At 35.5% G+C, this 25,267-nt stretch overlaps 1 protein-coding gene across 3 annotated transcripts in view; it reads left to right on the forward strand.

The window, feature by feature from the left end:
• bicc1b (BicC family RNA binding protein 1b) overlaps positions 1 to 25,267 on the forward strand; it is a 121,354-nt gene that overhangs the window by 1,607 nt on the left and 94,480 nt on the right. For all 3 annotated transcript variants that reach the window (XM_067370221.1, XM_067370222.1, XM_067370223.1), the window contains exon 2: positions 20,137 to 20,183. In XM_067370221.1, the coding sequence (XP_067226322.1) occupies positions 20,137 to 20,183 (47 nt within the window). The remainder of the gene's footprint in view (positions 1 to 20,136; positions 20,184 to 25,267) is intronic.

The raw sequence follows: 25,267 nt of genomic DNA on the forward strand, positions 1-25,267 counted from the left end.
TAATTTGCCAAACCAAATGTTAGAATCTCAGCATTACTCAATTAGATTTAAGATCAGTCATAAAACTAGAGTTCAAACAAACACAAAGTGACCTTGTGTTTCACATCCAGAAAAATCATAGTACAATCCACAGAAGTAGAAAGCACTTTTATTGTGAGGAAAAAAATATGTATTTTGTTTTTCTTTTAACTGACATTCTGGCATGTCATATTATCTTCCACTTTGCCAATGGATGCATACTTCATAGGCAGCTGTTGTCATTTGGTTGAATAAGGATGCAACGGTTGTTAATCGTAAGAACAGTTTTCAGATATTTTAAAGTTTCATCTTCAACCTTCATGTTTAACAGCTGTGAACTGCTCATCTCTGCGTGTTTTCAGAAATGTTAACATCGCAGGTGCGTGCTCCAAAAGCTCTTTCTCCATCAGATTGGCTATAATGAGAGCAGTTAAGCAACATTCAAGAATGCTTTTATGAATCTTATTGTACCTCTTGGATGGGAAAAAACATTCATCATTTCATTTTATAACTATTTTAGCTGGCTCAAGTGGACGAAATTCACTGTCATCCTGGAATTCTCTATACTGGATCACATAAAGGAGGCATTAACTTGTTTTCTGTTCCAGATGTGTTTTAATTTTTGTATTTGTATTTGTATTTGTTATGTTGAGCAGGAATGCAACCATACCAGGGTGACTCTGTCTCTTTTTAAAGGTAGTAGTTCACCTATAAATGAAAATAATGTCATTAATTTCTCACCCTCATGTCGTTCTACATCCGTAAGACCTTCGTTCATCTTCGGAACACAAATTAAGATATTTTTGATTAAATCCGAGGCCTCTATTGAGAGCAATGTAAATCTCAGGATCCATAAAGCTACTAAAAACATATTTAAATTAGTTCATGTGACTACAGTGGTTCTACCTTAATATTATAAAGTGACGAGAATATTTTTTGTGCGCCAAAAAAACAAAATAAAGACTTTTCAACAATATCTTGTGATGGCCGAAACACTGCTTTGGAGCTTTACGAATCGAATCAGCGGTTCGGAGCGCCAAAGTCACATGATTTCAGCAGTTTAGCCGTTTGATAGGAGATCCGAATCACTGATTCGATTCGTAAAGATTCGTAAAGCTTCTGGAGCAGTGTTTTGAAATCAGCCCATCACTATATTGTTGATAAGTCATTATTTATTTATTTATTTTTTATTTTTTTGTGACAAAATATATATTTATTTATAATATTATATAATATTAATATTATAAATATATAATAATTTATAATATTAAAGGGTTAGTTCACCCAAAAATGGAAATTATGTCATTAATGACTCACCCTCATGTCGTTCCAAACCCGTAAGACCTCCGTTCATCTTCGGAACACAGTTTAAGATATTTTAGATTTAGTCCGAGAGCTTTCTGTCCCTCCATTGAAAATGTATGTACGGTATACTGTCCATGTCCAGAAAGGTAATAAAAACATCATCATTGTAGTCCATGTGACATCAGTGGGTTAGTTAGAAGTTTTTGAAGCATCGAAAATACATTTTGGTCCAAAAATAACAAAAACTACAACTTTATTCAGCATTGTATTAAATGGTCTTACGAGTCATTAATGACATTATTTTCATTTTTGGGTGAACTAACCCTTTAAGGTAGAACCACTGAACTCACATGAACTGTTTTAAATATGTTTTTAGTACCTTTATGGATCTTGAGATTTACAATGGCATTGCTGGCAATAGAGGCCTCACTGAGCCATCAGATTTAATCAAAAATATCTTAATTTGTGTTCAGAAGATGAATGAAGGTCTTGCGGGTGTAGAACAACATGAGGATAAGTAATAAATGACATTATTTTCATTTTTGGGTGAACTAACCTTTTTATCTTATGTTCACTGCACTACTGTGTCAAAATGATGTATGCTTCTATGCCAAGATCAGCACCCATATAATGTAACATACAGTCTGTTGAATCTATAGTGAGCTGCCTACGTAGATAGCATTTTAATGCATCATATAGGCTGCCAACACTAAAGCTTTTCCAAAATGTAATTAGCTTAATTATTAGTAATGGAAGCTTGTTTTTCCTCACAGAATAAAAAAAGGTAATTACAACTTTTTAATTACCTTTCTTGACTGCTTCACATAACAAGAATCAAAACAGAGTGTTTCAAAGAGAGGGTCAAAAACAGAATAGAAAATAGCCTATTACTTCTAAATTAGGATGTTTTTGATTTATAAATCTTGCTAACATTATGGACATCAGAGAACATTATAAACATTTTTAAAAATTTAAAAGCACTGTTAAATGCAATCTTTATCAGATTTAAAAATTGATATTAAAGGGTTAGTTCACCCAAAAATGAAAATTATCCCGTGATTTACTCACCCTCAAGCCCTTCTAGGTGTATATGACTTTCTTCTTTCAGACAAACACAATCAGAGATATTTTTACAAAAATCCTTAGTTTTTTGGACGTACGATGAATGCATATGGCTGTCACACCGGAAGCTCATTATTTTACTTTATAAAGTTTTAAATAAGGATGCTTGTCTTACACAAACGCATCGATTCGCTTCAGAAGGCCTTTATTAACCCACTGGAGTCGTATGGATTACTTTTTTTATGGATGGATGCATTATTTTTTACTTCAAAACACTGCCCCCCATTCACACCCATTGGAGGACTAAGGAAATTTTGAATATATCTACGATTGTGTTCATCTGAAAGAAGATAGTCATATACATTTAGGATGGCTTGACAGTGAACTATCCCTTTAATTTTTCAAACTATACATTACAATTTTCTGAAATGCACTTGCATTTAAAGATGCCCTAGAATCAAAAATTGAATTTATCTTGGCATAGTTGAAAACAAGAGTTCAATACATGGAAAAGACATACACTGAGTTTCAAACTCTATTGCTTCCTCCTTCTTATGAAAATCTAATTTGTTTAAAAGACCTCCGAAAAACAGGCGACTCTCAACATAATACCGACTGTTACGTAACAGTTGGGATCATTAATATGTACGCCCTCAATATTTGCATATACCAGCTCATGTTCAAGCATTAGACAAGGGCAGGACGTCTGGATGTGCACAGCTGAATCATCAGACTAGGTAAGCAAGCAAGAACAATAGCGAAAAATGGCAGATGGAGCGAAAATAACTGACATGATCCATGATTACATGATATTTTTAGTGATATTTGTGAATTGTCTTTCTAAATTTTTCGTTAGCATGTTACTAATGTACTGTTAAATGTGGTTAAAGTTACCATCGTTTCTTACTGTATTCACGGAGACAAGAGCCGTCACTATTTTTATTTTTAAACACTTGCAGTCTGTATAATGCACAAACACAGCTTCATTCTTTATAAAGCTCTCCAACAGTGTAGCATTATCCTTTAGCCACAGAGCACTATCAAACTCATTCAGAATCAAAGGGTTTAAAGGGGCCGCCCAATTTAAAGGGGCCACAGCGTGAATTGGTGCATAGTTAATTATGCCCCAAAATAGGCAGTTAAAAAAATTAAAAAAATAAAAATCTATGGGGTATTTTGAGCTGAAACTTCACAGACACATTCAGGAGACACCTTAGACTTATATTACATCTTTTGAAAACTGGTTCTAGGGCACCTTTAAATTTATAGATTTTACTTTTTAGTGTTTTATATTTTATTTATTTGGACAAAATACTATTGAATTTTAATATGTTCCATTTATCAGTGATGAATAACATGAAAATAATTGTTGACCTATCGGTGTTAATCAGAATTTTAACATTGGTGCTCCATATAGTCATGTTGCCTTCTAACATACTTTCCGTTGAATGATGAAATGAGAAAATTCACTACCTGAGTATTGATAAAAATGTGATTATTTTACTCAATATGCAATGTATGTGCAATTATTTTTATGATTGTTAGAGTTTCAACATGCTAATGCCAAACTATATTGAATCACTTTGAATCAAGTTTCCTGTGCACTTTGTGTGCGGAGCAGTTCCTGCCAATATAGTGTTCAGACTGTCATGAGGTTCCATTCAGTTAGGATTCTGCCTTACAATGTCCCTTAGGCAGAATGTTATCTCGCTAGATTTTAATATAAAGAGATATAAATATATATAAAGTCATTGCTCATTGCTCAATTAGTCATTGGTAAACAGATCAATAGTAGCTATGCAACTGAACTGAATTTGATTACTTCTTTATAAATCAAGATATTTTGTCTCTGATTATTGTGGATCCTGTTTTATTTACTCAGAGATCAAATACCAGAAGCCAAAGGAAACAGACTGAGATGGATTCAGATTTGGTAGCCAAACGCTATTTTCACACTGTCAGTTTTTGGAATTGACAACCGTATTTACTTACAAGTTTGAGTCTTGAATTGTCCCATTCAAACAGCAACTAACTTACAGTAGCATCTCGAATAGTTTCTGTGTATGAACATGCAACGGGAGTCAAGCCCGAATTCTCTTACCAGAGACAGTGACTAAAGTAATATCAAAGATGGAGATGTCCATAAAACTGAAACTGAAAAGCGTTATCACTTTTGATACGACAAGAGTCCAATTCAGAAGCCAGTTCACCCATCAAATCTTCATTAACTGACAGCAGCTTTTGGGTGGAGAGCAGAGCATTTGAGTCACGTGTAGAACAAAAAAACTGATGGGAGCAGCTTCGGTGATGAACAGTGACTGGACCGAAAAGCGTCAGAAAGCCCACAGCAAACGGTAGACACTCGTTTGGGCAGCGTCGAGCGACTTTCTCGCACTGTATGACGTGGCAGACAATTAGTTGACCGTTCCGGTTCCGTTCATACAGTGTGGGTTTTCCAAGAATGCGATTGTGAGTCCTGAAAATTTACGGGTGTGAGTTTGGTTATAGAATGCAGTTGTCACTTCCGCAAATATGTAAACTGTATGTGAACAGAACAGGACTCGGGACTGACAACCGTATTCTGCTGCTGTGTGAACGTGGCCAAAGTGTTCAGGATATACTGCAGTGGTGATGTTGAAAGATAAATGTTTAGCAGTCATTGATTGCGTATTTTGGAGATAATTGTTTATTTTTCCAATTTCTCGACTTTCTAGATAGTGTTTGTACAAATAAGGAGTAGTACTCTCTGTCCAGTCTACATCAAGGGCTTTGGGTTTTTCCAAATTTCCAAAGCCCAGATTGTTTTTCATTACGTGTCTTAGATGAGATGGAAACAGTTTCTCTTCCCAAATCTTGGCAGGGGATTTGCAAAAGTACCCTTGCAAAAGAAATTCCCAAACAAGTTTACACGACATCTCAATGTCTTTGATCACCGTAGGTCAGAGTCGGGCACCAAAGTGAACTAGCAGTCTATTTAAGATTCCAAACAGGAAGGGATCAAATGGCTTGTTTAACAAGCATAACTCTTATCGCAGATGGGTTTGATCCATTCTGGGGAGCCCAAATAAAACATTGTTGCTGCCTGGTGATTTTGTAAAACACTTCAGTTTTTATAGCATGTTTATAATGTGGAAAATAGGTGAACTTTCTTCCACCGAAGAAAGCTGGTTTGGCTTTGGAGCTATTTTTCCCACTTTAAAGACTTCTGACTATTACTAAGACAATCATTTATTTACTAAGTATCATTGCTTACTAAATTCCTAGTAAACAGAGACACACAACTGGTCTTCTATTTATGAAAATATAAAGAGTACATTCTGAAACTGCTTGTGTGTTAAAAGTGTACTTTGGCTAACTCTGTTCTGGGTATGTTTGTGCTCGTGCTTGGCCGAGGCCTGGTTAAAAAGTTCATCTTTTTGTTGTCTGTCGGATGAAAGTATAGAGACAGGAAGTGAGTTCGGTGAGGAATGTGCTTGGGGCTAACTGTCCTCTGGATCGAGGCCTAGGGAAACACTTTTCCCTGTAGCTTTCAGAGGGTAAACGTGGCATTCTCCCCAAGAACTACTGCTGAGGTGAATCGCCGTGGCCTTGTTTTTGAGTTCATAGCGGTATGGCGTTTTAAGCACGTCGGACAGACAAAGCCTAGCAACTCAGTTGGCACGTAGCAAAACGTAATACAATGCAAAAGGCCAATGAATGTTTGAAAGAATGGAAATCAGTTTGTAAAAGGTGATAGAATCAAGTATATTGGGACCATTCAGGAAACCCTGGCTTGTGTTGTTCGGGTCTGAGGGACCCTTGAGAGGTGGTGGGCGGAAGAGTCCCAGTGCTCACAGCACATAATTCACTGCAGCTGTTGGAGAGTCTCTGTTTTTAAAAAATGCTGGCGTGGACCAGAGACTTTGTTATGACAAGGAAAAAAACGAGCCATTACACTACAGCTACTAACTCAACTCATCTGAGTCGAAAACGAAATGGTTGTTTTTCAAAGCAATCAAACCCGTAAATGTGTTACATCTTTGATATGACATTGTCACATTTCGTTTATAGGCATGTCTTTTATGTTGAAAAGACTTTTTTTTTTTCTTTTTTTTTGTCTTTCAAATTAGTTTTTTTTTTTTTTTGCCATCGGCATTGGCATTGGCATCATATACATAAATAATCAGTAATTACATTTCATAGTTTGTGTTTAGGTGAACCTCTCAGTTCATTTAAAACAACTCTGTAGAATCCACCCAAGAGTTTCCTGGCAGAATGAGTAATGTCTCTGGCATTTTTTTTATTCACATCCTAACACACCTATTGCACTTAAGATCCACTATATTATGCGCAGTTTAAGGCAGAAGTTACAGTTGAATTATTTTTTGGTCTGTTCCAGGATTGCTGCATGCCTAGTGGCTGTGGTTTCCAATATGCCAGCTGCCTGCATATGTGGGAACTTTGCTCTAAGGGTCAATGACGTGGCGCTCCTTTTTTTGTTTTTGTCTGGAAGTTGTTCAGAAATATATTAAACATGCAATATAGGCAATAATACAACTCTTCTATGATATATTTTAATGTCTAAAGTAAATTTTTTTTTTTTTTTCAGATTTAAATGTTTATTTAAAGGATTAGTCCACTTTTAAATAAACTTTTCCTGATAATTTACTCACCCCCATGTCATCGTCAGTTGAAAAGAAATTATGGTTTTTGATGAAAACATTCAGGATTATTCTCCTTATAGTGGACCTCAATGGTCTCCAGATAGTTGAAGGTCAAAATTATAGTTTCAGTGCAGCTCCAAAGGGCGTTAAACAATACCAGATGAGGAATAAGGGTCTTATCTAGCAAAACGATCGGTCATTTTCGGAAAAAATACAGCTGTATATGCTTTATGAGCACAAAATATCGCCTTGAACGTACTTCCGGTTTCCTCATTCTTCAAAATGCTTACGCTGTATGTCCTACGCCTTCCCTATTCAACTTATGGAAAAAAACGAAACTGGCGCCGTGTTCGTTCCGTAAATTGAATAGGGAAGGCTTGGTTCAATCCATCGGTTGTAGATTGGATGGAGGCAGATCTAGGGTGCGTTTCCCAAAAACAAGAAACCATTTCCTGAAATCATTATTCAAACGGACATTCGCAAACTCTCAAGCTGTGGTTAGAAGCATAGTTTCTTGTTTTTATGACGTGGACTTAATAAATCCTTATCTTGAGCAAAATAAGAAAGTTGGCATTAAGTTCAATGTGTATCTTTTAGTTCTAATATGTCATTTACATATTTTAGTTTAGAACGAGCTATGACTGAATCTGAAAATACAGCAAAATAACTGAGAAAAAGGAGTAGTCATTAGATGTCATGTCCATAAGTTATAGCAAAACATCTAGCATTAATTCGATTTCAAACGCAACTGGAACCAATCTTTGGAGAAGTTCATTTATTCCTTAAGGTGGACAAAAACAGTGTGTTGTCTTTTTTTTTTTTCAATTTAGAGGAGAACATTGATAATAAGAAGAAATGTTTCTTGAAAAGTTTTCTTTCAAAAACATTAAGACACTTAAATACTTTTGGCCACCAGTGTACATTAATCAAATTTTGGAAATAGTGAAATCATTTTGAAAGTGGGGTTATGTGTCATGTTACCTAATGAGATTGAGAAAAGAACTGTTTTGTCCTGTTTTGGACATTTCATTTTTGACTGCTTAAAAATGTATTTATATTTTGCAGTTTCATGAATGTAATTTTTGATATTTAATTATAATTTTTTTTGACAATAAGCTAAACAACCATTGACTTTACATCATTTTATGTTTATTAACATAATGCATGTAGTTAAGGACAACACATAATGTGTTAATTTAACACGTTTACACATCTTTGTGCTAACATTTTTGACACATTTATTTTGTTACAAACAATAACAGCTTAATGAGTTAAAATTAACACAAAAAAATGTTGTCCCTAAACTCTCCCATTAATGTGTAAAAAATTTCATTTTTAACACATCCTTTCCAGCATTGGCAGACTGTTTATTTTGTGACATATATGCAATGTTTTAAATAAAAAATAAAATGATATTTTGGAATAATTTTGTGTGAACTGTATCTCAGTAGTACTTCATTAAATTAATTCTATAATTCTGTATAAAAATTATGAAATCTATATTTAGGACAAATAATTACAGTAGTGTACTGATTACCTGGGTTTTTTACAGTGATTGCACCGCATTACATAATTACAGTATCATGCTGTAAAACTGAAATACGGTTATAGTACTGTAAATCTTAATTACAGTAACTTACTGGCAACAGTGTTGCCAGTAAGTTACTGTAAAAATCCCTTGAAATGTCTAACAGTGTAGCTAGTTGATTTGCTCAAAGATGTATCCTGCTATGGTAGTGAAGCAGCAAGTTACGTCGTTGTATGGGAAACGCACCCCTGAATGCAAGCCTGCAATCGATTGTAAGAAGGGGGCAGAGTTGGATGAAATGATTGGAGAAGTCGTGCATACGTCACCAGAGAGAAGTCTGCTAAGGGGTAACTAAATGTAAAATGATCAACTTTTATTGGAAAATGAAATAACATTTTATCAAACTTTGATAATTGCCTTATTCTTTAAAACTACTGAGAAGATAGTGATCAAACTACATTTTATAAAAATCACCTGTCAAGTTTATAATATTACATCAGCATGAAAGTCAAATTGGATGACTACAGGGACTCATCTTAAGATCACTGATTTAACAGTTCATCTATTCCCAATATTATGAAAAAAAAAGATCAGTCAAGAATAGAACATTTTTGAAAATATGTCAGAATTAGATTCTGTAGTTTGTGCATGAAAAATGTTCGTCAAAACCAGCACACTGAACAATGTTCACTAAGTTTTTCAATTGGATTGGCTTTTATTCTCTTTAGCATGCAGTATTTCCTGATCAATCTGATTAAATTTCAGCAAGTGAAGAACAAATTTATACTCACGTGCGTTATATATCGTGTACGCAGAGCTGGGTAGTAACAGATTACATGTAATCTGGATTACGTAATCCGATTCCAAAAAATCAAGTACTTGTAATTAGAGTAAACTACTTTTTAAAATACTCGTAATCAGACTACAGTTACTTTTTTATGGATTACATGATTACATATTATTTACACAATGGCAGTGTTAGTATTTTGAAGTATTAACTGTCCATACATTGCACAATCCGTTGAGGCTCTTTTTGGTGAATAGAATATATTTTTAGGAATTTCTTTTTATCTGTCAAAATAGTACAAGATTATCGTACAATATATGACATCAAATAAGGATTAGGACAAAAGCAATCTAAATGTAATCCAAAAGTAGTCAGATTACGTTACCAAAAATGTGTAATCTAAATATTACTTATTACAAATTTTGTACAATTTTTTTTTTTTTTTTTTTTTTTTTATCAAATAATTTTTTTTAAAACTGCGTGAAAGTGACATGAATACAAATATTACATTTTGGTACGTGCATTTTAAACTTAAAATGATTAATTATATGAGCCCTGAGTAGATATTCTATAGTATGTCTGCTTTTAAATGGGAGACTCTTAAATTGAACACGACCATTGATGGATCTTAATCCCAGTAAACAGAGCCAAGAAAGGCAGCTGCTGATAATGGTTTCTCAATACACCGTTGAGTCCAACTTTTGGCAGATAGTGTGTATGTTGATGGTATGTACCCTCCATCCACAGATAATCTGGAGAAAGCATGCATTCTTCTAGACTGACTCACGCTCAGATGGGACATGTGAACGATGTGCCACAATCTGCAGACAAACTGCAAGCTTTGTTTATCATTTTTAATGGTTTCCGTTTACTCTTTTCAAGGGTCAGAGACAAAGGATATCCGAGATGATGAAAGGAAAGATCTTTTAAAACTCTAGTTTAAAACTTCTGTGCCTGCCAAGTTCATGAAAGGGTAATCTTTGTAGTGAACTCATGTTGTTTTTTTTCATACATTTTTGGGAACTGCTTATTCTATTTTCAATAAGAGGTTTGATTTAAGGTGTTTTGCTCATGAGCATGAGCAGAGCGATTTTCTGATAAAACCATTCATACATATTGGCGCATTATTACTAAAATTCACTGCTTTTGCTTAATAAAAATGGCCCATATTACTGTCATTAAAAATGACTTGTTCTAAATTATTATTAGTTTCAAAAATGTTTTCAGACATATTTCATGGTTAAAAGTATTTTTAAAAATCATGAATATTTGGGGGAATTATTACAATGGATATTTGACAAATAAAAATCTTACTGACCTTAAAACACAACACAGCTTGGTTACGCCTCACTAACTTTGATTTGACAGAAAAAAAACTTTGTGAAATATACAGAAATATTATTTTATAAAACAAAAATGCTTCACCTTTTTTAAAGTCCCCCTGCAGTCATCAGTTTTATCCCTTAAAACACCTCTTTGAAAATCAAAATGGCATATTTAAACATGACATTTTTTCCTTGTGACTACAATAAACGGTACACGTGGAATCCATGAGTATGCAAATCAATCCCTGCCTCCACCCAGTCACACCAGCTCGGACTACCTCGGTCAACTTTAATGTAGTAAACGCTACACAAAGCAAGTGAAAACATTGTGTACGAGTTGATGTACCAGAATGGTAAAGCATTTCATGTATTTTATGTATCGCTCTCTAACAGTAATTGAAATGAGCCTTTGGCTTGACAGTGTTATCAAACAGCTAATAAAATGTGTTGCTAATGTTTCAAACCATGTTTCTGTTCGCCCTCTCCGAGTCAGACAGCTCCCTTCTAAAATCAGCATCTTTAGAAATGCTTTGAACATCATAGAAAGTCAGTGGAGAAAGGCATACAGTTCATCATAACATTGTAATATACATCATGCATAATACATAAATACATATGTACCTGATTTTTGGAGAGCAGAATTATTTGATTGTTTAGTCATGTTTGCATTGCTAGATATAAAATGTTATTGTGCAAATTGCATCGTAGTGCTGTGACTTAAATATCACAAACATTGTGCACTCATGGTCCCTAATGAAATGTAGTGTGCGCTTTAAAATGTTTGTAAACTGTGATGCATTTAACTTGCCACTGTTTATGCATTCAAAGCCATCAAACCATCAGTATTCTGCTGTTTGCATTATGCAACATTTCCATGACATCAGTTTGAAAGTTCATGATATCCTAGCCAACAATTATGAGGTCAGCAAATCCAGTTGGAGCCTTGGACACGGCAGCATCACACATCTGTGCAATTGTTTGTTGGTTTCTAAGCAACAGCAGGCCGTTGTTCCCGCAGAGGTCCATTGAACCAGCATAATGACATTTAATAGATACGTTTTCCATCATAAGCAAGTTAAAGCGTACAAGTTAAAGATACAATCCCTCTGAAGCAACCTTGTGTCAAGTGCCAGAATTATTAAAGAACTGTACGAGATCTCATTAATTCTTAGTTCATGGGTAACTCCCATCTGTAATTGAACTTATAACCCTTTTGTTAGAAGGCCAGAGCCTTGGCCATTAAGATTCCACTGCATTAAGGTCATTAGTAAGTACTAATGATATATAATAATGTTAACAGTTGTGACAGAGCAGGATTAAACTGCAGTATTTTTCCATTCAAGAATATACTTGAGACAGAAGCTTCACACTTAATTATTAAAATACTGCTATACTGATCCAAGCAAGGAGGTCTAATATACTCAGAGTTGTCCATTAGTATTCTCATTAATCTTAATTAATGACAGTAGCACTCTTGAAAGTTGACAATATAATGATGATAATAGTAATATAATAAAGAAATTATGGTTGCGCAATATATGGGCTCCATATCAGCTGATATTAGAGATTGTATTGTATTTAGATGTCATCATCTATCGCTCACACTTTTGTGAAAAAATATAAAATAATTAAATAAGTAATTATAGCTGCAAGCAGCAAATAAGGGGCCAAGCACCACAGAGGCAGAATGAGGAGCTAAAAAGGCTCAGACCAGCTGCAAAAATAAGTAAAGACATTTGAAGATGGTTTTAAGCAAAATAGTTGAAAGCCCATAAATATAATAATCTCTTATAATGTAACATAGTTTCTTACTACTTTTGACTAATAGGTGGCACTGAGACCAAATTGATCTGCTGTGGTAAGTGTTGTTTTTTTTTTGGGTGAGATTTTTGGTCAAACTGGTTCAAATCTCGTGACCACTAGGTGGCGTTGTACTGAAACCGTGCATGTACACTCAGGTCATGGTTGTAATAACACACAACCAAGAACAGATGGCGTAGATATAGCCTCGCGTCCATTTTGTTGTATTTTTCATAAAATTTATTGGCAAGTTAAATGAGAAAGATTTGACGAATTGACTTGAATTCCATGTTTTGTTTTTTTTCTGATTCATTTTTCATAAAAATCGGAACAATGATCTAGGAGGAGTTAGAATTAGTGGACAGGAAGTTCATCTGACTAATGAATAACGAATAAAGAATTTGGTATCTATGTTCTCGACGTGACCCAAAGAATCTATTAAGACCAGTTTCATTACAATAGGCAAAATTAACGAAAAGTACCTTCAGGACATGGTGCAGATGACACTTTCGTACAATACGTTAATGCTTTCATAAATTATAGCATTTCAAAACAAAATTCTGAATAGCAGATGCCCAAAATAGGGAATATGGGGAAATTGGACTCGGTTACCATTTGACTCAGCACTAGACCAAATCTAAAGAGATCAGTTTTGTGAGTTTTGGCCAAAGCATTCAGAAGTTATATGCAAAAATAGCCATTTTTCGTATCTCCTGACCACTAGGTGACACTGCACCGAAACTGTGCATATATCCTCAGATCATGGTTATAGAGTACCTCAGGGATGACGCGTTTTTGTAGGCCAACCCGGATGTTAGCAGCGCACAGGTTCCCTCAGTTGAAAGCCTATGCATTTTTCCCATAGACTTTTGGAAAATCGCAGAAAATAAGCTCTGTGTTTAACAAAGGGTTATGACACTTACACGTTTTGTCTATTAAGATAATCTTTACAAGTTAAAACAACATAAATAAATTTTGAAGCCTAAATAAAGTCGTCAGATATAAAAAAAGCTAACAGTAGGCTATAAACGGACTACAGCACACCATGGTCGCGGATCAACGTCGTCACCACCAAGCTTCTTCAAACTGTATTTAAAAAACAACGTTATTTAAAAACATGTTCGCTGATTATGATCTGTGCTGTGAATGAATACTTATACACTTTTTCATGAGAAATGCTGTCCAAATGTCCTGTTTATCATGATGACGTCTAAAGTTCCCGCCAAAGGAAGTCCCTTTTAGCAATTTGTTAGCAACCGCTGTTTTTAAGACACAATAAAGGTTTAAAAAAATCACAAGCGGGTTATAGCTGGTGTGTTTTATGTCATAGATCAAAACGTGAAAATATTTAGAGGTTTTGTTAACCACAGACCTTATTTCAGGCAATTTAGCCAAAACCCATTCAAAAAACCTATTGACTTTACGATGTTGGAACCGGAAGCCCTAAAATGCTAACTCTCTTCCGTCCATTTTGGCATGCTCTTCATTAAATTCATTTGTGTGTTATTCGAGAACGATTTGATGAATCTACTCGAATTCCATGTTTATGTGTCGGCATGGTCTGAAGATGATCTGTGCTGATTTTTGTGAAAATTGGAGCAATGGTCTAGGAAGAGTTTGAAAAAGTTTTTTTTCTTGGCAAATTTAAAATGGCGAATAAAAATTTCATGACAGAAAAGTGCAATCAAATCACCAAGGAATCAGAGGAATTTTGTTTCTAGCCTTTATGGTTCAAAAGTTATTTGCATAAACACAAGTGCAAATTCGGGCAGTTGGAGGTTGCTTGAAGGATTGAGTTAGAGACTCCAAAACTGCTGTGGTTAATGTCTAGACTATCTTCTATCAGTGTGCCAGATTTCACAACTTTTTACCATGTGGTTCTATGGGCTGCCATAGACACAATAGTGGAGGAAGAAGAAGAAAAACGCTGACAGATACAATAGGTGCCTACGTACCTTTGGTGTTTGGCCCCTAATAAAAAATGCTAATAATACTATTACCAAAATAAAATCTTTTAAATTTAATTTTTAGCAAATAAAAAAAAAGAGAATATTTCTTTCATTGTGTACATTATAATGTTGTGATTCCTAAATGCACTTGCAGTATTTAAAATTATTTTAGTTTTTTATGTTTAATTCATGTGGAGAAAATAGTTTAGAATTGTAGTATCAGCCATTTATTGGTTATAAGCCAAAACATGTTTAATGAATTTTAATTTCAGTGCATATAGAAAATACACTGAAACAAAATATTGTTGTAGGGTCTCTACAATTTCAGATTCATCCTATGAATACAAATTCAATTTGATAAGTTAGTATTATATACAGTTGTGAAAATGGCCGAGATTTACTGGGGGGGACCATAGTTGGGAACATATTTTATATTTTTAAACCATAGATGCAGAAAATCCCGGTATATTTATGTATGAAATTTGAATAGCTTTTGGAGGCTATTACGTGGATCCACTATATCATGTACCATGTCTTTCCCATGTTGGTGTGAGATATTATGCTGATTATGTTCTCTGTAATGTAGACACCCATTTATAAAAGTCTCCTCTCATGCCGGTGTAGCCTATCCAGACTCAATAACCTGGTGGCCTTCTTTGCTTACAGTGAGGTTAACCACCAACCTTGCATGAGAGGATGTTGGCAGTGCTATATTCTTTAACTTTGCACTTTGCTCCAAAGGGAAGAAATCTAGTCACAAAGAAGACATTTTGGTCACTAATCTTCTTTGAGAAACCATTCCCTGAACACAGCCCATCTTGGATAAGAATGAATGTTTTATCTGTGCCAGCAATTCATAGATATGTTTTTTTTATTCACTGTATGTGTCGATGGACAAAGTCTTGACATTTGTCTGTGGAGCTGAGCATTTTGTTGATTTATTCTTGTGTTCCATAAGGCTGTGGCTTTTGTTGGCACATTGCGCTAAGCAATAAGACACTAAGTGCCAAGTAAAAATAATGTCAACTACAAAAAGATATCTGTCTTTGAAGCTTTTATACAGAAGTTGGCATGAAGAACAGTGAAGAGCAGTTGCTCGACCTCCCAAGTGTATTTATAATGAATAATAAGTTAAATGTACCTTACTGTGGCAACCTACTATAATCAACAAGAGTGCCTGAAACCACATTATATGTGGTAAAATCACTGTAATGCATTGCCTTTCGTGGCTTATTAAAATGGCAACAACAGCAACAGAACAAAAGACACCAGTGTTCATTAATAGTTACGTTTATTTCTAGTATTTTGGCATAGTAATGTAGAAATGATTTGTAGTCACAGATGTGCAATTATTGTCTATTTTATAATGGCTTCTAATGGTGCTCATCCTATTAAAGCTGCAGTCCATAACTTTTTGGGGTTAAAAATGATCCAAAATCAATTGATCAAGTACATAACCAGCCAGTTTTAAAAATTGTCTCCTTACCTTAGCTTGATTCACAACGGTAAGCTTGTAATAATGTTTTATGATAAATTGATGCTGGTGTATCAATTTCCGTGGGAAATTTGAGCATGCAGCAGCATGCCAGCGGATTATTTATAGCCTTTTCTCACAGCAGCTGCAATAATTAAACTTATCATTTTAATGGCGGATTGTAATCCAGAAAGATCCAAATGACAATCATCAGTGACAACTATTCAGCCGTGGTCAAAAGCAAAAGACTTGATGTGGCTACAGAAATTTAAATATACTGGTAATGCACATAGTCACACAATGCTGATGTTGTTAACATTAACAATTGGAGAACGAAGTATAAAAACAATAATAATTGCACGGTTTTATGTGAAATGAAGTGATCGTTCAATTTAATCATCATTGGCAGCACAATTTATTGTAGGCCTAATGCTTTTCCCCTCAGCTGGTCAGAACAAAAGTGTCAGACATGTTACTTACTTGTTCAGTTGACATTTTCCGGTGAAAATTCCTACTTTGGTCATACTTCAAGGCTACAATCTGTGATTCCGAAGTACATTATCCACACCGGTGTGGTGAATGACAGAAAACATTAGATTCATCTCTGCTGATGAGCTGTGCCAATGCACAATGCACGTAAAGATAATAATTCCACATATAACTGCAATTGCAGGTTTCAAACAGAGATGGCGATTAAGACAGTGTAAATATGCTTTCCTTTGTGGCGAATGAAGTCTGGAACGTTAGTGTCACACGAACCGCAGAGCACACAGTCTGCTCTGGTCCAGAGACACAATAGCACAGAGCGGATCATTTTCCCAATTCGGCACAGACTACAAAACATATCAGACCCATTTGAATTCTGCACAGAATGCTGTATTTTAAAGCGATATGGAGGAGATTAGGAGGAGAAACATTTAGAGATTAGAAGGTAACTGAGGTTTTATCTAGCTTAACGGCTCTGGCCAAGCTGTGATATAAATGAAACGCTATTGGCTATTTAAAAAAAGGGGAGGAGCTTTTTGATATGTCCTGCCCTATATTCCAGTTTCAGTTTAAATTACGTCAACACACTGAATAATGCCGTGCGTTCCAAGGCACTTCAGTGGGCCTTTAATTTGTGGGCACCAGGGAGGCGCTTTTCCACTGTGTGGTACTACTCAGATCGACTTGGTACAGCACGGTTCGGCTCGCTTTACTTTCGGTTTGCTTTTCCATTGCAGTTAGTACCACTTTTAAAGTGGGTGGGATTATAGACTGATCGTTATAGTTGCGCCGCCTTTACTGCTGTGCATCCGCTCCTCGGCTACCAACGAATCTGCACCTCATCTACTGACCACGATACAGCCATTTCTTTTTTCAAGTTGCGTGTGACAGTCATTTAAAGCAAGTCGTATGTGAACAAATTATATTGCGGTGGCTGTTGCTGACTATTTAAATCTAGCGGGTTTGGTGTCTCATGTTTCAAATCCAATGACGTTAGTAGTGCGATTCTCTCTGACCAATCAGTGATCTGCAGTGTTTACACATCACATTTAGTGTTGGTATGGCTTGCTCGGAACCTCAACCAAGGTGGTAGTATTTAAGCGAGCCGTACTGTTCTGCACCGAACTGTACCATGCAGTGGAAAAGTGCCATATATGTTTGGTATTGAAATCGCTTTTGAATGCGCGCTCACTTTTCACTTTTGCTTTCAAATTCGTGATCATGTATTGTTCAGGGAGTGACAGTACTCTCAGGATCTGCACCAAATGTAAAGTGGCTATATATTAAGCTACTAACATGTTTTAAAGTCAAGTTTGAGGTCGTACTTCACTGCGTGACTTCACCAATTTTAATTTAGTCATCCAAGGGCCAGCTTTACTAAACTTACTAAACTTTACTAAACCAAATTAGCATGAGAGTGCAATTCCAAAAAAAAGTGGAAAGTTCTGTGCGTGATCTACTGATGATTAAAGAATGCAGGAGCATTTGGATTTGCAGACGCATTTCCATAATGACCAACGCAATCTACCAAGAGCAGTGCAAATTGGCGTATGGTTTAAGACATGCTTTTTTGTGTGGTAAATAATGGTGCAAATACCAGTAAATTGACTAGCGCAAACCTTAGTAAATCACCTTGCATGATTCATTTAAATACTTCCTCCCATAAATTTTGCATCTGAAAGGGAAACTCCACTAATGTTTCACTCCGTGTCTTTAATAAATTCTGACAGTTGTATTTAAATACCAAAAGAGGGTTTGCACTAGTGCAAACTGTTAGTAAATCTGGCCCCAAGCCTCATCTCATCGACTAACGTTTAGTTGACTATTAGGGGGCAGCACTATGGAAATTGAAAGGGAATGTCTTCAGTTACTCACATAACCTTGGTTCCCTGAGATAAGGGAACAATCATGGCATGTGTTGCTGTGCTACTTAGCTCAGAGACTTCAGTCGAAACATTCCGAGGCAATGTCAAGCCCGTCTCTATTTCACGCACTGAACGTCATTAGACGGTGCACTTACACTGGCGTGATTCAGTAAGGTATTTCGGAGAAAGGTGGTTTCCCCATAGCGTCAGCTACTGTCGCAATGTCTTATTCCCATATCTCAGCGAACCAAGGTTATTTGAGTAACCAGGGAGGTTTTAATTTAGCCAAAAATAATGGTTTTGGGTAATTGAACTCTTTATGTTGTTCAGGGTGTCATGTCCTCAGGTGATAAATCAAACCAGTTGTATGTTGAGTTCTTCGTCAATGAACCACTTCTCGATATTTCAACCAAACTAATTTTACACATACTTGCATAATTTATGGTCATGGTGAAGTATGTCCACATTAGCTGTTGTAGCTTATCCACGTTGTGTACACGGAATAGACGCTGACAGTCAAAACACCTTATTGGAGAAGGTCTCTGCTCTGGTCAATGATTTCGGCCCTCCAGAATGATTTTGTCCTAAACAGAATGTTGTTTCCTGCCAAAGATTTTGATGCATCACTAACATGATTTTGTGATAATAAAAAACAGCGAGCACTGTAGCAATCTGATTGAACCACAAGTGTTTTCCAGTGTTGTGTGCAATATGCATCAAATGCTGAGAAAACAAACCGTGGGCATCCATGAGTGTGAGGCTGAGACCACCCTTGTTATTGGCGCATGGTGGTCACACATCAAATGTTTTGAGCAACATGGAGTAAAATGGTCAAAGTCTGTTCATAATTTTTGAGAAGGTTATGGTGTTTATGAATAGTTTCCTGAGGCCTTTCCACAGTCTCATAAATCCATTAGGTCCTGTTTTGGTTTGTTTCTTGGCCAATCACAGAAAAATGAGTAATTCTGTTTTCGCTCTGAAGATAGTTAACTCTGTAGAGTTCAGTTTGTTCTCAAGGCTTCCAGAGCTTCCTCCACTGCCTCTGGATAGCATATCTTAGCGGTAAAGCAGGGCTGATTCAGCCGGTGCCTGTGGTTTGAGCAATTTTCATTCAATCTGCTCTGAAAAACTCCCCTGTAATTCATTGGATATAAATAAACACGTCACATTTGTCTGGATTACAGTAGACGCACATTTTAAAGCTTGGCCCAACGAGACTATGCTTGCATCTCACAATGTAGGTCATGTTTCTGATCCAGAGAAATATGAACTGAAAAAGTTCTAGACGTCCATCAGCTGCTGCATTTTGTGGTTTCAATGCCTTTAAACAACATCCAAATTTGCTGATGAACAAGTATGTATTTTATTGTTTAATTTAAATCAAATGTTCTTGGCAAACATCTCAAACCGAACAAGTATGTCAGTCTCTCTGTCTCATGTGGATTAAATTTACATTTCTACATTCAGCGGATGATTTTATACAAAACAACTTACTGTGAATTCACTGCATGCATTTTGATCTGTGTTCGAATCCGTGACTTTGCTGTTGCTAGTGCCATGATCTACAAGATGAGCTATAGGAAGCCCTGGATGGTGTTCGAACACAGAACACACTTCATTTAAACCTTCAAAAATGTAGTATTACGCCGCACAAAGTTTATTACAATCCTGCATAAACCTTTAGAAAGTAGTAATGCATTGATTTTTCTACAGAGGTGACTTGCTGCAAATGGACAGGAAAATGACCCCCGCCCTGCCTAAATTGCACAGACATTTTTCCACCCAAGGCCATGTGGAAGAATGTGTTGATATGAATTGCTGATTTTGTTAATACGCCAACATAAGTGATTCCTGATGTTACGCTTTTTCTGAAATGTCCCATTCTTCTCCGCAGCTGCCACGGAGGGGCGAGTCAACGGAGGTGAGGACTTCTTTCAAAAGGTAAAGAAAACCACATTGCTTTGGCAGCCTCATGCAGTGGTAGAAAATAGGTTAGCGTCATGTTGCATGTGTAATTATTTCTGCTGAATACAAACTGCAATCAGTGCTGCACGACACAGCAGTGCAACAGTTTTGCGGTACTCAAGCCTCAAAATACTACTACTGCGGTAATAGAATAAATGCAGTGCTTCATAACTACCGTTGTATGCGCAGTCTGTATTTGCTCTGCCAAATGTGAAACGAAATAGAAGTTGTATGTATTCAGTAACATAAAGAGGCTCACTTGATTTTTGTTACAGCTTAGCAAACCAATCTTAAGAGGAGATGACAGCAATTTATAGGTTTAATTGAAAATTAGCATATTTAGTCTCATTTTTGGTGAGATACAACTTAATATTTAAGAAACTGTACAATAAACTTGTGGAATATTAGAAATTAGTAAAATATTAGAATGATTTCTGAAGGATCATGTGACACTGAAGACTGGAGTAATGATGCTGAAAATTCAGCTTTACCATCACAGGAATAAATTACATTATAAAATATATTAAAAATAGAAAACTTTTTTTTTTTTTTACATTGTAGTAATATTTCACAATATTACAGTTTTTACTGTATTTTTGATTAATTAAAGAGACTTCTTTCAAAAACATTATAAAAATATACCAACCCCACACTTTTTTTAAATGATAGTAGTGTACCTTGATGCTAAATTATCACTTTATTGAATATTAGAATCAGATATTTTTAGAAAAATATTAGAAATTAAAAAATATATATATTAGAATGACTTCTGAAAGATCATGTGACACTGAAGACTGGAGTAATGAAGCTGAAAATTTAGCTTTGAGATCACAGGAATAAATTACATTATAAAATATATTGAAATAGAAAACATTGTACTTTACATTGTAAAAATATTTCACAGTATTACAGTTTTTACTGTATTTTTGATCAATTAAATGCAGCTCTGGTGAGCATAAGAGACTTCTTTCAAAAACATGAAATAAATTATACCAGCCCCACACTTTTGAATAATAGTAGTGTACCTTGATACTAAATTATCACCTTATTGAATATTAGAATAAAATGTTTTTTGAAAAATATTAGAAATTAATAAAATATTAGAATGACTTCTGAAGGATCATGTGACACTGAAGACTGGAGTAATGAAGCTAAAAATTAAGCTTTGAGATCACAGGAATAAATTACATTATAAAATATATTGAAATAGAAAACAGTTACTTTACTTTGTAACAATATTTCACAATATTACTGTTTTTACTATATTTTTGATCATTTATCTCTGGTGAGCTTAAGAATCTTCTGTCAAAAAGATTAAAAAAATACAGACCTTAAACTTTTTAATGGTACCTTATTTGTTTAATCATCACCATATTAAATATTATAATAATATTATTAATCCAACACAACATGAGTGATATATGTCATACTTTAGCTGGTAAACTTTGCCTGTTAGAAAATCTGGATCCTAAAATGGCAAAATAATTTAATTCAAATTGCAAAAAGTGTATAGGAAGTCCATGCAAAAGCTTGAAGTGTGTGATAAATCACCTTTACTTCGAGAGCGTAGTCGGTGACTCGTGACACAACACCTTTCGCCGAAGGATACTCAAAACAGGTCTCCCGTCCTTTTATGGCCACGCCAAAACAAGCACACTTTGCGTATTTGGATTCAGTGAGGTAGAGTGGCCTTTAGGGCAAACACTTGCCGGTCTAATTGGCAGGCTGTGAATAAATACAGGCTGGAGAAACCAGACAGCTCAGGACAGGAATGAGACTCAGCACCTGAATCGAAGCATGCAGGCCTTCAAAATAAACTCTCGCAGGCAAGTCGATATTGGTTTGATATCCGGCACATGTCAAAGTTTCATTTGTGTTAACCTGAAAGGTGTGTGAAAATAATCAGACCCAGTTAAGAGGGCTTGGAAAGGGCCGGTTCTGGAAGATACGGCTGGCTGCACCGTAAGCCTCGGGCTGCCTCAAATTTGGGTAGTCACAGCTGATGCAAAGCTTCAGAAACGCCAATTCCTGCTTTTCAAATAAACACAACCTACCATATCACGAACAGCATTTTAGCAATGGCTGTGTCCCAAATGGCATCTTAAATGTGGATTTGCGGTCTCATGGACTTTGCTCGCGTGCGTCCGTGAAGTCCATTCCACTGTAGGCCCTCATTATGCCAAACAGGAAAACCTATCAACTCACTAGTCCGCTTTCACAGCCTTGTTGCATTTATAATCACACTTGTCCAAACTACTCCAACTTAAACTTTCAGGGAAAATATATATTTTTAAATGAATACTTAAATAGTTGTTGGAAGCTTAATTGTGGTGACATTGAAGTCATGTGACCTTGGTGTAGTTCGTTTTTTTAGCTACGCTTAGCTTTTTACTTCTGCCGATTTGGCTTCAAAATTCATAGAAGTTATGTACGTTTGTGAAGATTATCATGATGAACATGGAAGAATCATAATCTTTTGTTGCTTACAGAGCTGATTTTCTGCAATTATCCAAAAGCCAATGGTAATTTATTTTTATTTTTATTTATTTTTTTGTCGAGGGAACCAATTTTTGATTTTAGGCTTCAGACGATCAACTTTTGACTTCTGTCAATTGTATTTGGCTTCAATATTCATAGAAATTGTGTATATTTGTGAAAATTATCATGATGAAAATGTAAGAATCATAAACTTTTGTTGGTTACAGAGCTTATTTTCTGCAATAATCCAAAACCAAATGGAAAATTCTTAATGGGTTTTTGTTGAGGGAACCAATTTTTCATTTTAGGTTCCAGATGTTTTAACTTTTTACTTCTGCCGATTGTATTTGGCTTCAAAATTCATAGAAGTTCTGTGCATTTGTGAAGATTATCATGATGAACATGGAAGAATCATAATCTTTTGTTGCTTACAGAGCTGATTTTCTGCAATAATCCAAAATGGAAAAATCCTTTTGGGTTTTTGTCAAGGAAACCAATTTTTCATTTTAGGTTTCAGACGTTTTAACTTTTTACTTCTGGCAATTATATTTGGCTTCAAAATTCATAGAAGTTGTGTATATTTGTGAAAATTATCATGATGAAAATGTAAGAATCATAAACTTTTGTTGGTTACAGAGCTTATTTTCTGCAATAATCCAAAAGCCAATGGTAATTTATTTTTATTTATTTATTTATTTTGTCGAGGGAACCAATTTTTCATTTTAGGCTTCAGACGATCAAGTTTTTACTTCTGCCAATTGTATTTGGCTTCAATATTCATAGAAATTGTGTATATTTGTGAAAATTATCATGATGAAAATGTAAGAATCATAAACTTTTGTTGGTTACAGAGCTTATTTTCTGCAATAATCCAAAACCAAATGGAAAATTCTTAATGGGTTTTTGTTGAGGGAACCAATTTTTCATTTTAGGTTTCAGACATTTTAACTTTTTACATCTGGCGATTGCATTTGGTTTCAAAGTTCATAGAAGTTGTGTGCATTTGTGAATATTATCATGATGAACATGGAAGAATCATAATCTTTTGTTGCTTACAGAGCTGATTTTCTGCAGTAATCCAAATTGGAAAAATCCTTTGGGTTTTTGTCAAGGAAACCAATTTTTCATTTTAGGTTTCAGACGTTTTAACTTTTTACTTCTGGCGATTGTATTTGGCTTCAAAATTCATAGAAGTTGTGTATATTTGTGAAAATGATACTGATGAAAATGTAAGAATCATAAACTTTTGTTGCTTACAGAGCTGATTTTCTACAATAATCCAAAATGGAAAAATCCTTTTGGGTTTTTGTCAAGGAAACCAATTTTTCATTTTAGGTTTCAGAACCATGCTCACCCATTTTGCAGCAGCTATGCACCTTCTGCAAAGCCTGCACTGTGGACGACTGCTCCACTTTGGGACGGGCCCTATTTGTCATCTGAATTAGTGGACGTTAAAAATGAAGGATATGACATTTCTTCTGTGAAATAACACAGTGTTTCTCCTAAGGAACCTTGTAAATGTGATTTAACATAAGATAAGAGTGGTATTTTGCTGCTCACGTCAACATACTTGTGCTGAAAACAAATACTTTATCTAAACACACTATGTAAGAATGTGAAATTCAGCCTGCACCCAGAGACATAGATGAATTCATGAAAAATGACCTCAGGAACTATCCCACATATGTTGAAAGCAACAAATTCTTTTAAAAAGAGTGTTTTTTTTAGAAATGTATTATAAAAAGAAAAGCATATAATCTGTCTTTTGACTGTGAGGAAAATATTTCTGCCTAATCAGCACCCCACGTCCCAAGAGCATGTCTTCAGTACAGTGATACCAGCCTGCTAAAATTACACGTGTTTTCAATAACAACATTGCATTCCGGTCCATCATGGCGGCTGGGTTTTCGTGTCGAAGCCATCAGGTGTTCCGTGATTCTGCACAAAGATGGGATTCAGCCCTTTTTCCTTAGACATTTCTCTCACGCTGAGAGCTCTGATCAGGTAACAGCGAAACCTTAGGAAACCCTGCCTCACCTCTCTGAAAGAATGCAGTAATATTTCGATATTTAGATTTACAATATGGCTTGTATATACTTACTTCTATCATGACAACTCTCGGAAGATTGTTTGCATGGCAATGGATATGCAATGTTAATGTATTTGGTCTTGGCGGAATAGATCTGCTACGCTGCTGCTGAATTGCTGCTGCTGCAGAGCAAGTACAGGAACTTGCTACTGCCAATATGTACGCCGATACAATGCTGCGAGAAAGACATAGTGCTGCTGCACAAACATCAGTAACAGATCTATACAGGTGGAGCTGGGGAAGGTGGAGGGTTTTAGAGGAGCACTGAAGCGCGCAGCAACCTGCTATAGTGAATGTAACCAGAGATTTAACTGCAGATGTGACATGGACCAATCAGCTTGTGCCAAGTAGTTAACACTGTAATTATAATCAGCTTACGTTAAGACCCATCAGTCTGCGCCATCTAGAGTTTCATGACAGAACTATATATAATGTAAGGGCTCACTGCTGTCAAAAAAGTTTGATAGTTTAACATTTGAAAATGAAGAAATTA

The sequence above is a fragment of the Chanodichthys erythropterus genome, chromosome 19 (genome assembly GCF_024489055.1).
Source record: "Chanodichthys erythropterus isolate Z2021 chromosome 19, ASM2448905v1, whole genome shotgun sequence".
NCBI classification, from domain to species: Eukaryota; Metazoa; Chordata; class Actinopteri; order Cypriniformes; family Xenocyprididae; genus Chanodichthys; species Chanodichthys erythropterus.